A 13,083-nucleotide genomic window follows, 5' to 3' on the forward strand; every position below is an offset into this window, starting at 1 on the left:
TGTTCTCATGTGACATGAAAACAAATTTTCTGCTGAAAGCAAGAAATACATGAGTATTCCTGTAAAAAGTTATACCATTATGAGGCAATTCCAACTCTTCTACTTGGACCTCATTCTAACATAACTTGTGAAAATGGTTCTGCTTTGTTTGTGTGCTGCAAAGATGCATTGATTACCTGTAGAAAGTAGTTCTCTCAAAGCTGCTCTCTTATTCTGTTTCATTGGATATTTCCTCATTTTGGGAATCTGCTAGACAGAACTGATGTTTTTCTTTTGTGCTTCTGTTCTTTATAAATGTGTGGGTAAAATCTGGTTTTATATCCTTAACAGTTGTCTTCTTGATATCTTTATAAACTTTCATAGAAGTTGTTATTACATGATGACAATAACCTAGCAAATCTCTTAAATTATAAATTGAATCTAACAAATAAATTATAAATTGAACCTTCAAAACCTCAACCAGAGGACTAGAACATGGATCAAGTGATCTGTGATTTGTCATGCCAAAGGGTATTTCTAGTAATATGGTCAAGGGGTACCCATCAGCAGTCTGCCAAGAGTCTTCTGGTTTTTTTTCCATACCATATTGTCTATTTTTCACTCACTAACAGATCCCAAGATGTGAAAAAACCAGCCCTGTGTATCAGAGTGTGTTGAACACAGCAAACACTTCTCTGGGTCAGCATGAGGTGCCTGCAGCTAACCCTGAGGGGAGCCAGAGCAGCAGAGCTGCAGTGAGAGCCTCAGTGGTACTGTGGTTGTGGTAGGATACCACAGGCCTTGTGAACAGTCACAAACTCAAAAGACAGGAAACAACAATCATTAGAGAAAGAGGAGTCACACATTTGCTGTGTCAGAGAAGAAGAGGTGTTAAAGAGATACTGTTCAATATCATGGAGGATTAAATCCTTCCCCTGTAGGCATAGCAAGACACAAAGCCACCTAGAAAAAGATAACAGATGCAATTAAAGCTGCCTTTCATACAACACCAAATAATGGCAATTTTAGATTATACTTGACTTCTAGTGGTTTAGGCACAGAATAGGACACACAGCAGAGATATAAAGCTCTACCAGTCAGGGGATAACATATGGTTTAAGGATTACAAGGTAATTGCATCACATGAGGATTTCTATGATTGTGAAGCATCGGCAGTAAATGAAGGAAGAATGACACAGTGACCTTTGGAACAAAGTCTTCTAAATCCTAGAGCACAGACTGGCATTGAGAAAGACAAAAGCTAATTATTATTTTTTTGGTTTGAATGTAAACTAAACTAATCCCCAATTAGAAAAAAAAATCAAAGGACATGTTCGAGTGCAGTATGGCCAGCCCTGTTACACTGCAGCAGGGTAAGACAAACAGACTGGAGATGAGGTAGCTTTGGCCTCTGTGTGTCTTAATTTCTTTCATTTTCCCTTATCAGCACACTGTGGTTTAATTGAACTATTGGATTTCAGAAGTAGTCTGTTCCTCTGTCTGAAAGAAACATAAAAGACCTGAATGAAGAGACAATGAGAAGAATGAAGGGATGATTAAAAGTATGGGACAATTTCTATGTAGGGTACAGGAAGTTGTGTAGGTATATTCATGTGTGTAAGAACTTTTCAGCCTGCAACTAAGAAATGACTGGCAGATGTGAGGTTTTATCAAGGAAGGACTGTGGAAAGGATGAACATGGATGTGCTGCTCACTGTTTTTCCAACAGATGAACTGTGGGGAGCCAGCTGGAGCCAACAGAACAGCAAACAAACACAAGGGGTGGTTCCTCACACAACATGGATCAAAGCTGCAGTGCTAAAAGTTCACTTGAGTTCAAAGATAGGCTTAGGAAGTCTACAGAATAAATGTCCACAAAGCTTTATTAAACACACAGAAACCACCCCTGATCCAAGAAACTCCTCAGCTGTAATTGAATACCAGAGAATGTGTAGGACAAGTATGGACACACATGGCTTGTTCTTACATGCTTCTCCAAACACCTGCTTGTGGTGCTACCAGAGACAGGATACTGGGCTAAAAGCACTTTTTGATCTCAGCACAAGAACATAAGAAATAAATCTGCCTAAAAACAGATAATATTATTAGGCTCAAGAGTCAAATATAGGAAAAATATGACATCAGATGGTCTTACAGTCTATTAGCTTTACGTTCTATTAAATTCCATAAATAGTTATGTGTTTTAACTATGAAAATGGTGCTACCACTTTCTTCCAGTAAAAACACTTCATTTAATGGAGAAGTTATTATTGTTCACTGTAATTTCTAATATTATATAGAAATTGTACAGAAACAATAAAACATTACTTGTGCCTCAAGTTTCCTTATCTTACACTTTTTCCATACAGTATGTGTGTATTTACTAAATAGCTGTAAGTGTGGCTCTGTGTAGCATCTCAGAATGAATCCTGACTACTTTTTGTTTCAGACTTGTACAAGACCATTCTGAAGAGCAGGGTGGCTCAGGGTGCAGGTCTCTCTGGCTTTGCAGAACAGAATGTCAGGTATGCTAATTACTGAGTGGCTGAGCACACAGGCATTCCTAACACACACGTGGTGGCTGCTGCAGAGCAAAAGAAAGATCTTTGTATTCCCCATAAAATCAGTATAGTCTGCTTATTTCAGCACCATCAACCATCATCCTGACACAAAATCAAGATTTCATGTCACACTGGTACCAAGCTTAAGGCATGTGTAATAAAGGAATTAAGTAAGTCTTCAGAAGTGCTCAAATCTGCTGGACAAGAGACCACAATTTAATCTGCTTTTCCAAGAGAACATAAAATGGAAACTATACTGAAGACCAATTGTTAATATAATTACAAAAGTTTCCAAACTTTGTTCCTTTGGAGGCATAGAAAATGAAATTTATTTATTGAGATTAATGTTGTTTTTTTTTGTCACAGAGGAAGCTGTCCTTACTAGATCAGTTAAAACAGAATGTAGCCCTGGAAATGGATATGTATCAAAACAGGACTGAGAGAGCTAGAAACATGAGTATCTAGAAAATAATGTGATGTGCAAGACAAGAAAAAAAAAAAAAAAAAAAAGACATTGTTATTTTTCTCCATAATTTTATTGAAAATTTAGTCACAAACACATAATTTCTTTATGCAAAAGAATCAGTTCTGTGGAGACCCATGTCCTTGAACCCCATGCAGAGCAAGGCAGCACCTCTGGGCCTGCAGCTCAGCCAAAAACCAAGGGATGGTGTCCCAGTGCCACCCTGTGTTGCAAACACAGCAATGCACAGACAGAGATTCCCCACAGGCAGAGCAGCTGCTGCTCAGGCACTGCAGAGTACCTGCTTGTCTTAATCTGTTTGCACTCACAGGTCCTTCACTAAGACATGCTCTGCTAAACACTTGCTTTCATTACTGCTGCATAACAAAAATCATGATCATAATCATATAGCAAAATAATATTTTACGTGCAATCCCAGTAAACAAGGTAGAAGTGCCTTGGTAGGTTTGGCTAAACAATTTTTTTAAAAATCAAGTCATGTTTGGCAGCAAATCATCCAAGCAGTGTTTGTCATCTGCTAGTTATTACTCAAAAGGAAGAGCGTGTAAACAGTGTATTTGATTTACCCAGTAGCAACCATGGTGCCAGATGTGCTTATATTGTTGAGGATTTGGCTAGCAACAGTTTATGTACAAGTAGATACTTAGTAGTAGCTGAATCAGAACCAGACATTCTTGCCTTAAATTGTAACAATTCTATACATTTACTGTTCAAAAGCTAGTGTTGTAACAAGACACTAAAACTGTATACATCCACAATGTCAAGAAAAGGTGTCTGTAAATTCTTCCATAATTGTTATTAATATTCCTGCTTTTAGTCAGAATTATGAATACAGTTCTTCACTATTTTAATTAACACCTCTAAGCTAATGCACCTGGTATGTCTGTACAAGGAAAATATTTCTCAGTGGTTTTCACCATGGAAACATGTTGTGATTGTCAATGATCAGTCTTTGGGCAAGAAAGGTGCCAATATGTAAACATGTCTCATGCACATACACAGGTGGCTTGGAAGCACTTGCTTGTCACAAGTCCTAAAGCAGTTTTCTGTGAACATAACAAGCAGGAAATATTTTCTCTAGCCAGCCATATGAAACTATTGTTATTTGCCACTGAGCTGGGTAAGGAATACAAATTTTTAGTGTTAGAATACTGATTAACACAGCACAGAATATTTCAAACTTTATAATGCAAGTTCTTCCTTAAGTTATTTTCTCTCTGATAAAGCAGCACTGGGAGTGTTCTTATTTGTACTTGCTGCCCCGTGGGCTGCTGTCACAACACTGCAAGACCTTAGAAATGTTTGGTGTGTGTCTTTTCCTACACTGCACTCTCCTTTGCAGTAATTGCTGAGCAGAGTCATTATTAGCTACTGCACCTCCCCATGAAATCTCACTTATATAGGAGCTTTCTAATAATAAGAAAGCAACAATTAGATCAGCTGTGAAGCCCATAGTTCACTGATCAAGGCAAAAGTGTTGCACTTTCACACTGTCCTCAGTAGCACATGGACTTGGGTTTGTTATAAGACATTTGAACAAATCCTGCAAATACTCCTCTATTCAGTGGCTGAAGAGCTGAGGGCTTCACACTAATTACTTCTTCCCTTTCACATTAACAATAAATGAGCTTATAACATCAGTTTGCAGCGTCTCAGCAGATACGTGATACGTGATAATCATTGCTCTACAATCTCCTACTAGAGAAACATCCAGGGGATCCTTCTGAAGACAAAATGTAAAGAGGATTTCAGAAGTCTTCTTGGTAGAGTTCTAAATTCCAATTCCACATTCTGGATTTGCCATTTGCCATGCATTAGCTACTCTGTAAATCATTACCAGGATGCTGTTACAGCATGGAGGGATGGACACACTTTGAGCAGAGACTCTTAGCCCAAAGACTCAGCATTTTGAAGTGAAACTCCGTTTCTCAGAATAAATGTGCAAAAGGTGAAAATATCAGTTGCAATTTACATTTAGGGATGCAAACACAGCTGTTTGAAAATGCTCCCTGGTAATGTAAATTGCAGAACATCCACCAGAGGGAAGTTTGTGCATTCATTAAGAGTAAAGCAAATAATTTGAATGATGAGAGAAGAACACATCTGATGTTTAAAGCAAAGCAAATCCTATTTAAAGTGTCTCATAACAGTAGCATGGACTTTTAGAGCTTGGAAAGTTTTCAGAAGTTACTTGCCAATCTAAAAGTAACAAACTTACAGAAAGTTTCCTGTAGTGATGACTGACTTATTGCACTATATATAATATTCTATATAATATTTGCACACAAAAAACTCAAACTGTTTTTTTGGGGTTTTTTTTTGTTTTGGTTTTTTTTTGGTTTTTTTTTTTTTAAACATACAGATGCAGCCTGATTTCACTGCTGTGATAAAGTAGACCAGAGCTTCTGTGGTCCTAAGTCCAAATGCATTCATTCACTAAAGCCCATCCAGATGTGGGCACTACAGTGAGCAAGATCTGAATTGTTTAGCCACTGTTGTTTTCAACAGTTATTGACTACACTGTATTGCTCCTCCTGTTAATGGAAATATTTGCTAAATTGTCCATGAGTGTGTACTACTAATTTAAATTTAATAAGTAACAGTCAGATACTTTTAGAGAGTATTAAAGACAGCTTACAGTCTGAAGTTTTCATAGTGATCCAGCAGTCAAATAGAGCTGCTTAGAAAAAAGCTCCCAAGCTAATGCTAACTCTAATGTCTGAGATATTTAGTCTAATAGCCTGGCTTCAGAGTCTTACTCAAGCAAATCTTAGCAGTTCAACACTTCTCTGGGATTTTTCTGGAGCAGAAATTCCAGACTGTGGCTGCAGTTCAGATTTATTTGTTTTCTTGCTTAAATGACAGACACAGCCAGAGGCATAGGCCATCTGGCAAGGAAACTTCAACTCCAGTGGAGAAACACATTTCTGGAAAATGAAAGGCCAGATGCTTCAGAAGTTCAACCACATCCATACACTACTGGACTAGAACTATACTTACACCAATGGTTGTTCAAACAACTGCTGTTTTCCACCAAAATAAAGTTTTACCAAAAATATCCTGTGGAGGTGTCACACAATGGTACAGAACATACAGGTCCTTTTAGGGATCCTTGGTAGAACGAGAATTGGCCACAAGACCATAGATTATGACATAAAAATTCACTTATCAGCATACCTTACTGTTATCTACAATTTCTAGCCGTTACTTACTGCTACACAGGATTTTTAGCAATTATCAGTTAAGCTTTCAGTTAAGCAGAATTCCTAGTAATTGGTGTAGCTTTCTTTACTATCTAGAGTCTTTGGTTATGTAGGCTTTTAGTCACCTGAGCCCTCTGCAATTCAGGTCAAAGTCTTGATAATCAGTGTGTGACACAACAATCATAATCTAGATTGACTTTACTTAAAGAACCTTCAGCACTGAGTGACAAGAGGTACTGGGCATCTCTCCTTTTTAATTTTTTTTCCAATTAAAATCTGCAGCTTAATTCTATAGAGATATGCCACTGGCAATAAACTAAAAATAGTCTATGAAGGTACTTCTGGAGAAACAATGTGTGTAAAGGTGATTTCATTGGAAGAAGAGATACTGCCCAGCACTTCCTCCAGTTAGTTAATTTTCACTAGTGATTTTCAGAAATTCCCTTCAGAATACAAACAACTTGTTTCATATTTTCCCCTATCCAATATTTATTAAATGTAGTTAAAAATGAAAGGAACTGGAATCATGTATCAAATTAAATCCCAATTAAAATCTGTATTACAGAAATAGTGTTTTGAAGATATAATACTTAACTTTAGTAGGGTTATTCTGGATTTGCTTTTGATCTCATTATACTCTTATGAGAGCAAAAGCAGCTAAGCTGCTTTGGGGCTGCTGATGTTACAATTGTTTTTCCATGGTGAAAAATACTTTGTGATTAATACTATGCACTCCATTTGCCAGGTTTTTAAAATTAGGGAAATAATCTGTATCACATTCTTAAATTTGAGAAAGCTATAAATAACTCCTTTGTTTCTGTGAATCTTTTTCTATTGTAAATACCCTTCCAGTTCCACTTCTTGAATATTTCTGTTGGCTCTGCTGTTCTAGTTCCTCCTTTACCACTTTAGAAATGAACTTCAAAAGATGTTTTGAAAGCAGGATAACAAAATAGTTTCATACTCTTTGGCCAGACTGAAGAATTTAGGATTCATTTAGGATTTGAGTACTCCATAGTCTACCAAGTTTCCTAGGAAAAGTCATAAAAGTCATAGCCCATTGATGGCAGAGGACGACAATAAAGGAATCATGTCTTTTCTGTCATAAAGCATTTTCTCCTATAACTCTACATCCAGACTGAATACTCTGATGGTTATTGTTTGGCAAAGAACTGCAATTTCCCAGAGAATTAGAAATACAGTAGCTACCCACTTTATTGTACCAGTATAGTAAAACCAGTCAATTTCCTTCATGCCAGAACATTTCTAAAATACTATAAAATATGACTGTTTTCTGCTGAATTAAAAAAGGTGACATCAAGGTACTAAGCACAAGTTTTGGTGCTTTTAAATACGTGTCACACGTATAATGCACATTTGTAGTTTACCTTCCACCCCTCTTTTTTGTTTTATGTAAAATAAAATGCCAAGGTATTCATAAAAGCAAGAATAGAATAGTATAAAAAGGGTTTCTTCTCAGAGCTGTTGATTAGATCAGTAACATCAAAACAGTAGCAAATTTCTTTAAATAGGGACAACATGCTGTAAATTTTGCTGAAGCACAATGGATGTATAACTAACAGCAAACTCAGGTCCTGCACTGTGTTTTTACTTTTGCTTTGTATGCAAAAATACCCATCCTCTTAAACAACAGGAACTGCCATATGTGGTCAGATGTCTGTAAGGGTGAGCATGAGGATGTGAGCTCATAGTCTGTATTAGCCTTCAGAACACCAGTGAGAGGAGAACTTTCAAGTAGTTCACCAACACCTGCAGAATAAAAACAGAGCTCAGAGCAACTGACAAGTGAAGAATTTCCAGAATGAGTGAAGCTGAGGAAAGCAGTGGCAACTCAACATGGAATATTGTGAGGTCAGTAGTCTGCATAATACTGGGCTTGTCATTTGTAATTGGCACCCCTGGAAACTGCATCGTCATCTGGACTGTTTGTAAAAAAATGAAGCAAGTTTCTCTTTCAGTCCTGCTGATCATGAACCTGGCCATTGCTGATGTCCTTGTACTGATCACATTACCAATTTGGATTTACTCTTTTGCTGACTCATGGGTTTTCGGAGTCACCTCCTGCAAAATTCTGGTTTTCATTATTTACTGCAGCATGTATGCCAGTATATTTCTGATTACAGCACTCAGCTTGGAGCGGCTACTGGCTGTGTTTTACCCTTTCACAATTCAAAAATACAGAAGAAAAGAAAAAATTTCTTTGATTGTGTTCCTCATTTGGTTCCTGTCTACTGCCTTTGGCATTTCTGTCATTCCATTTCAAGAGACAGAGGAAACGAACGGTCGGCTTCTATGCACATGTCGCAACTACTCCTCTAATAGACAGAAAGTGTCGTATCTTCTGCTGGAGACCCTTGGAGGTTTTGTAATCCCTTTCTTGATTATTTGCACTTGTTATGCATGTGTTGCAAGAAGAATAAGGAGAATGACTTTCCGATCCAAGCAGAGATCAGAACGTCTCATTGCCAGTGTCGTGGTTGCATTCATTCTGTGCTGGTTCCCTCACCATGTCTTTAATGTCCTGGATATTATTTCAATTGAAATAGAACTCTCTAATGAGATGTCTTTGGCACTGCAAGAAATTGTAGACAAAGGAGTGTACATCTCTGGAGCACTTGTATTCATCAGTAGCTGTATTAACCCTCTCCTTTATGCTTTTGCTGCACGAAGGTTTCAGAACCACCTGAGGTTTGCCAAGATGTCAAAGCTGTTTGAACAGATCAGTCAGACTGTAACAGAGGAAGACAAGAAAAGAAGTCTGGTTGTAGCCAGACGTGAAGATCCTTTGGTAGGCACAGAAAATCTCTAAGAAAGAACTCAATGAATAATCTGTGCCATGTCTTCAGCAGTCCTTTCTCCTTATTCTCTCAGTTTCATTTACTGAGCAGTAAGCTGGAGAGAAATAAAAGCTTTCTGGGTTTTTTTTTGTGCATTTTATAAGAATTGGCATTAACAATCTTTTTCAGTTCATAAATCAATATTCACATCATTAAATGAGCACTATTTCACTGTTGCAAAGTACCTCAACAAGGTGGCTAAAAGCTCAAATTTTAAGGAATGCAACATTTTTACTTTCCATTAAAATTATTTCTTATTTCTAGAAGATCTGTGTGCAGAAAACAGAAAAGAACTGCATGTGGAAAAGAGAGACTTTGAAAGCTTAAAACTAAGTTTTTCTTCAGAAAAAAAATTTTACATGTTCAAAACTCTTTATACAATCTAGAGATTTAAGAAGTTACATTCTTTATATCGTTAAGAATAGTTTTAAAGTGTACTAATGACACAAAACTCTTCCGGTCAATGGAAAATCTAAAGCTATTTTTATTCATTACTTTATTTAGATTGTAAATTAATAAGGGTTCTTTACACAGTCAAGCTCATTTACTGTATTATGCTGGGGCAGGTTTGAACAAGTCAAACGTGGAGTGTGACATCCCTCCAGAAGAAGCAGGAGGTATGAGAACTCTGTTGTATGGCAAACAGCACTGCAGATTGCATGCTGTATTTGATGGCAAACACATGGCATATTTCAGTGACAATTTTATGTATTAAATATATGTACCTTGAGTATCCTCAAAAAATTTTGATTCAAAGAAGTTAAGCTTCCAAGATGTTTATTAAAATGCGAAAGAATTGGATCAGGAGTAAGGAGAGATCTTTCATATATTTTTTTATGTGTAGGAAAATTATGGTAGTGGTACAAAGTGTCTCATATCATAAGAACTTTGCCTTGCAAATAAAAGTGTTAGTTTTTCTTCTCTTATAGAATAGTGGACTTTGCCATAAGAAACCAATGAAATCAGTATTTGCAAGGCTTTTAGTTTTGTGAATGTGTGTAAACTCACTGTGAAAAATTGCACAGCATCAGGTGTTTGCTTTTGAAGTTTTATTTATTTCAATTGTGCTTAACATTTTTATACTTGCTTTGTATATTTTTAAGTCAATATTTTATCGTAAGATCAAGATAATTACTGATTATGAAGCATTTTGTAATTTCACATTCCTTCTTCTGGATAGCTGCTAAATAGCTACATTACTCATCTTTTCCAAGAAATTACAAATACTAACCAGAAACTAATTTTTCAAGTCTGAATGTGTTACAGTAAAGGATATATTGTATTGAATTAGCTTGTACACTGAAATAAACATGGGGAAGTAAAATCCTTAGCTGCTAATGGGAGAATATTACTCTTAACTTTGCATATGCATTTGTTATTCCTGCTTATCTTTTTTTTTTCTCCTGAGTAGGAGAAAACTCCATGGCACAGAGGGTTTTCCTTCAATAGGACTCCTGTGAAATTAAACAAAACTTTAGCAAGATCTTGTTTGCAGCAAATAGTAAGCAACAGATAAAACCCTATAGACTTTACCTCATCCTTTACCTACCACTCTTTTTCACCCCTCTAATGGCTTTTAATTGCCATTGCAAATAGCAGTGTGGCTTTATCTTACCAAAAAAACCCAGCAGTTTCAGTTATCTACTCATAAAAAAGTGAAGCTGTATTTCCCAATATGTTCTTGAGATAGGAGTCACTCACTATTCAACAACAACACAGAACAGACGAGGAGATTTACTATCTCATGAGCACATGAGCACTGCAGCTGAACTTCTAGTCCACAAAAAGTCAAGCAGTTCACAAATTGCAGGGTGAGAAAACACCCAGGTAAACTTTAGTACAAGCTGCCTGACTAGTATTTTCCTTTCTATCAGTCTGTGCATGAATTATCTGCCTCAATATTAATTTTTCACATTTTCTCCACTCCTTTTTACTCACAGTACTGAAGTCCTTGTAAATCAGGAGGTCCATCAAGGATCTGGAGCTGTACCTCTTAATTTCACATTAATGGCCTTGGTTCTACCTCCAGTAGACAGTCATCTCTAAGAACTGTATTTCTTTTGAAGGCAACCTTAACTTATTTTATTTCTATGTAGAGTAAACAGAGTTAATTCTTGCAAATGTTGGTATACACAGTTAAAATCCTCACTGATTTGATATTTTTGTCAACACAACAGTCATGTAACTGGGACCATAAGAGTCCACCTAAAAATACAAGGAGATGACTTGTTTTTCTGCTGCTTCCTTGAGCAGGTACATATCAGGCCTATCAGTGCAGCCAGGTATAGCACTCCATCAGTGCTAACATGCTCTCACATCTATGTGTTGTTGAAGCTAGATCAAAGTAGTGGCTTCCTAGTAACTCAAGACACACTCAGGTTCTACTGAGAAAATAGAGGCTTCATGTCATTTGAGTTCCTCTTTGTTTTTTTTCTTACTTGCTAACCCTTCTACCCTTGTTGATGAAGTCTGCTCTGTGGTTTCAGTGTGCAGCTGTTTCTCATGACACAGCAAGGCAGAGAGCTGAGCTGAAAGCCACTTCAGTCACCTGAGTCAAACCACCTCAGACTACACTGAAGTACAGGGAACATGATGTGGAGTCAGTGCAACCCTGCTTGGAACACTGAGTACTAGGAGGTGACCAGATAGTTTGGATTTCTCACATTTGCAAAAATTAATAATCTTCTAACATTTATCTCTTAACATTTTGGTATTTCTCAGCCTGAACCTGCTGTGAACATTCCATGGGTTTACATCAAGATTTTTTCACATTTGCTGTAGTAGGATTATGCTGCTTAAAGTGAATTCATCTTGTATTAAATGGATTGAAGGAAAGCTTGAGGAATTTTTAGCTCATACATCCAAGAAAAGGATGTAAATAAGAAGTATCAGCCTTACACTATTTGTTGCTTGTTGACATCAAAATGTTTCTGTAAGAATCATGGTAGAAGAGCTATAATAGATATCTGGATTAAAACAAGACAGCTTTGTGAATATTTACAGGCAACTTGTAATTTAAGGAGGAGCACAAGAGAAATCAGAGATCCTTATTTGTAAGCAGAAACAGAACAGCTGCATTATATTAACAAAAAATATCTTTTTAAATCACCAGAACATTTTCTAGGAAGAAGTAGAGCAAAATATACATTTTAAAGACAGTTAAGGCTGCAGTTATGGAACTCTTAGGGTTATAATTAACAGGACCAAATGAAAGATTTGCCTGCAATACCTGGGTGAAAGGAATAAAAGAACCTGGAAGCTAACAAATGGCACAGAAATAACATAAGAATGCAAGTTCTTTCACATTCAAGAAAGACTCTGATAAAGGATGAATGTTTTAGAAGAGGCAGAAGTAGCAAATATTAACACTGGTGAAGGTTTTCTCTACAGGTTAGTGTACAGCTCTTGTCCACTTCCTGCATATATTGGGAAAAGGGGAGACAAAGGAAAAGTTATTGTTTTTTTTGAGTGGAAAAACAAGAAAAATAACTTAGTCAAGATTATTAAGAATAATATGGATTTAAAATGAAACTGGGAAGTTCAGCCATGAGAGCTGAGTATAGAAAGAGAACAGACAGGGAAGTGAAAACTATTCTGTTGCAAGATAGTTTCAGATTTTTGTAAATGCTTTCTTGTGGGATCAGTTAATCTCTAAAAAATTCCTCAGTGTGATCCACACTGGTGGTCAATAAGTTAAAGAAAAAAAAATATTTGATAAACCAGAGTTTAGAGAGACATAAGCCTGTCCTTTGAGAGGGTGAGTAGCTTATGTTGCTCCTGCTAGCATTAAGAGCTGGGTGTGAGCAGGGCTATGATGAGTGACACCAGGATTTCAGAAACTTTACAACTCTGTTTACAGTCCTAAGAAAGTTCTTGCCCTGATAGGTATGGAGATAAGTGAATCATATACTATTGAATTTCTTTGTCTTCTTTCCCATTAAATCAAATATGCTAAAAACCATGTGGGTGGTTCTTAGTAAGATTCAACATTTTAAAAT

At 36.7% G+C, this 13,083-nt stretch overlaps 1 protein-coding gene across 1 annotated transcript; it reads left to right on the forward strand.

The window, feature by feature from the left end:
• Positions 1 to 7,869: 7,869 nt before the first annotated feature.
• On the forward strand, positions 7,870 to 10,572 carry LOC306807219 (leukotriene B4 receptor 1-like). Its single transcript, XM_079316567.1, has one exon. The coding sequence runs from the start codon at positions 8,050 to 8,052 to the stop codon at positions 9,055 to 9,057; it is 1,008 nt and encodes a 335-aa protein (XP_079172693.1). The 5' UTR covers positions 7,870 to 8,049; the 3' UTR covers positions 9,058 to 10,572.
• Positions 10,573 to 13,083: the final 2,511 nt, after the last annotated feature.

Source organism: Erithacus rubecula (genome assembly GCF_903797595.1).
Source record: "Erithacus rubecula genome assembly, chromosome: 12".
NCBI classification, from domain to species: Eukaryota; Metazoa; Chordata; class Aves; order Passeriformes; family Muscicapidae; genus Erithacus; species Erithacus rubecula.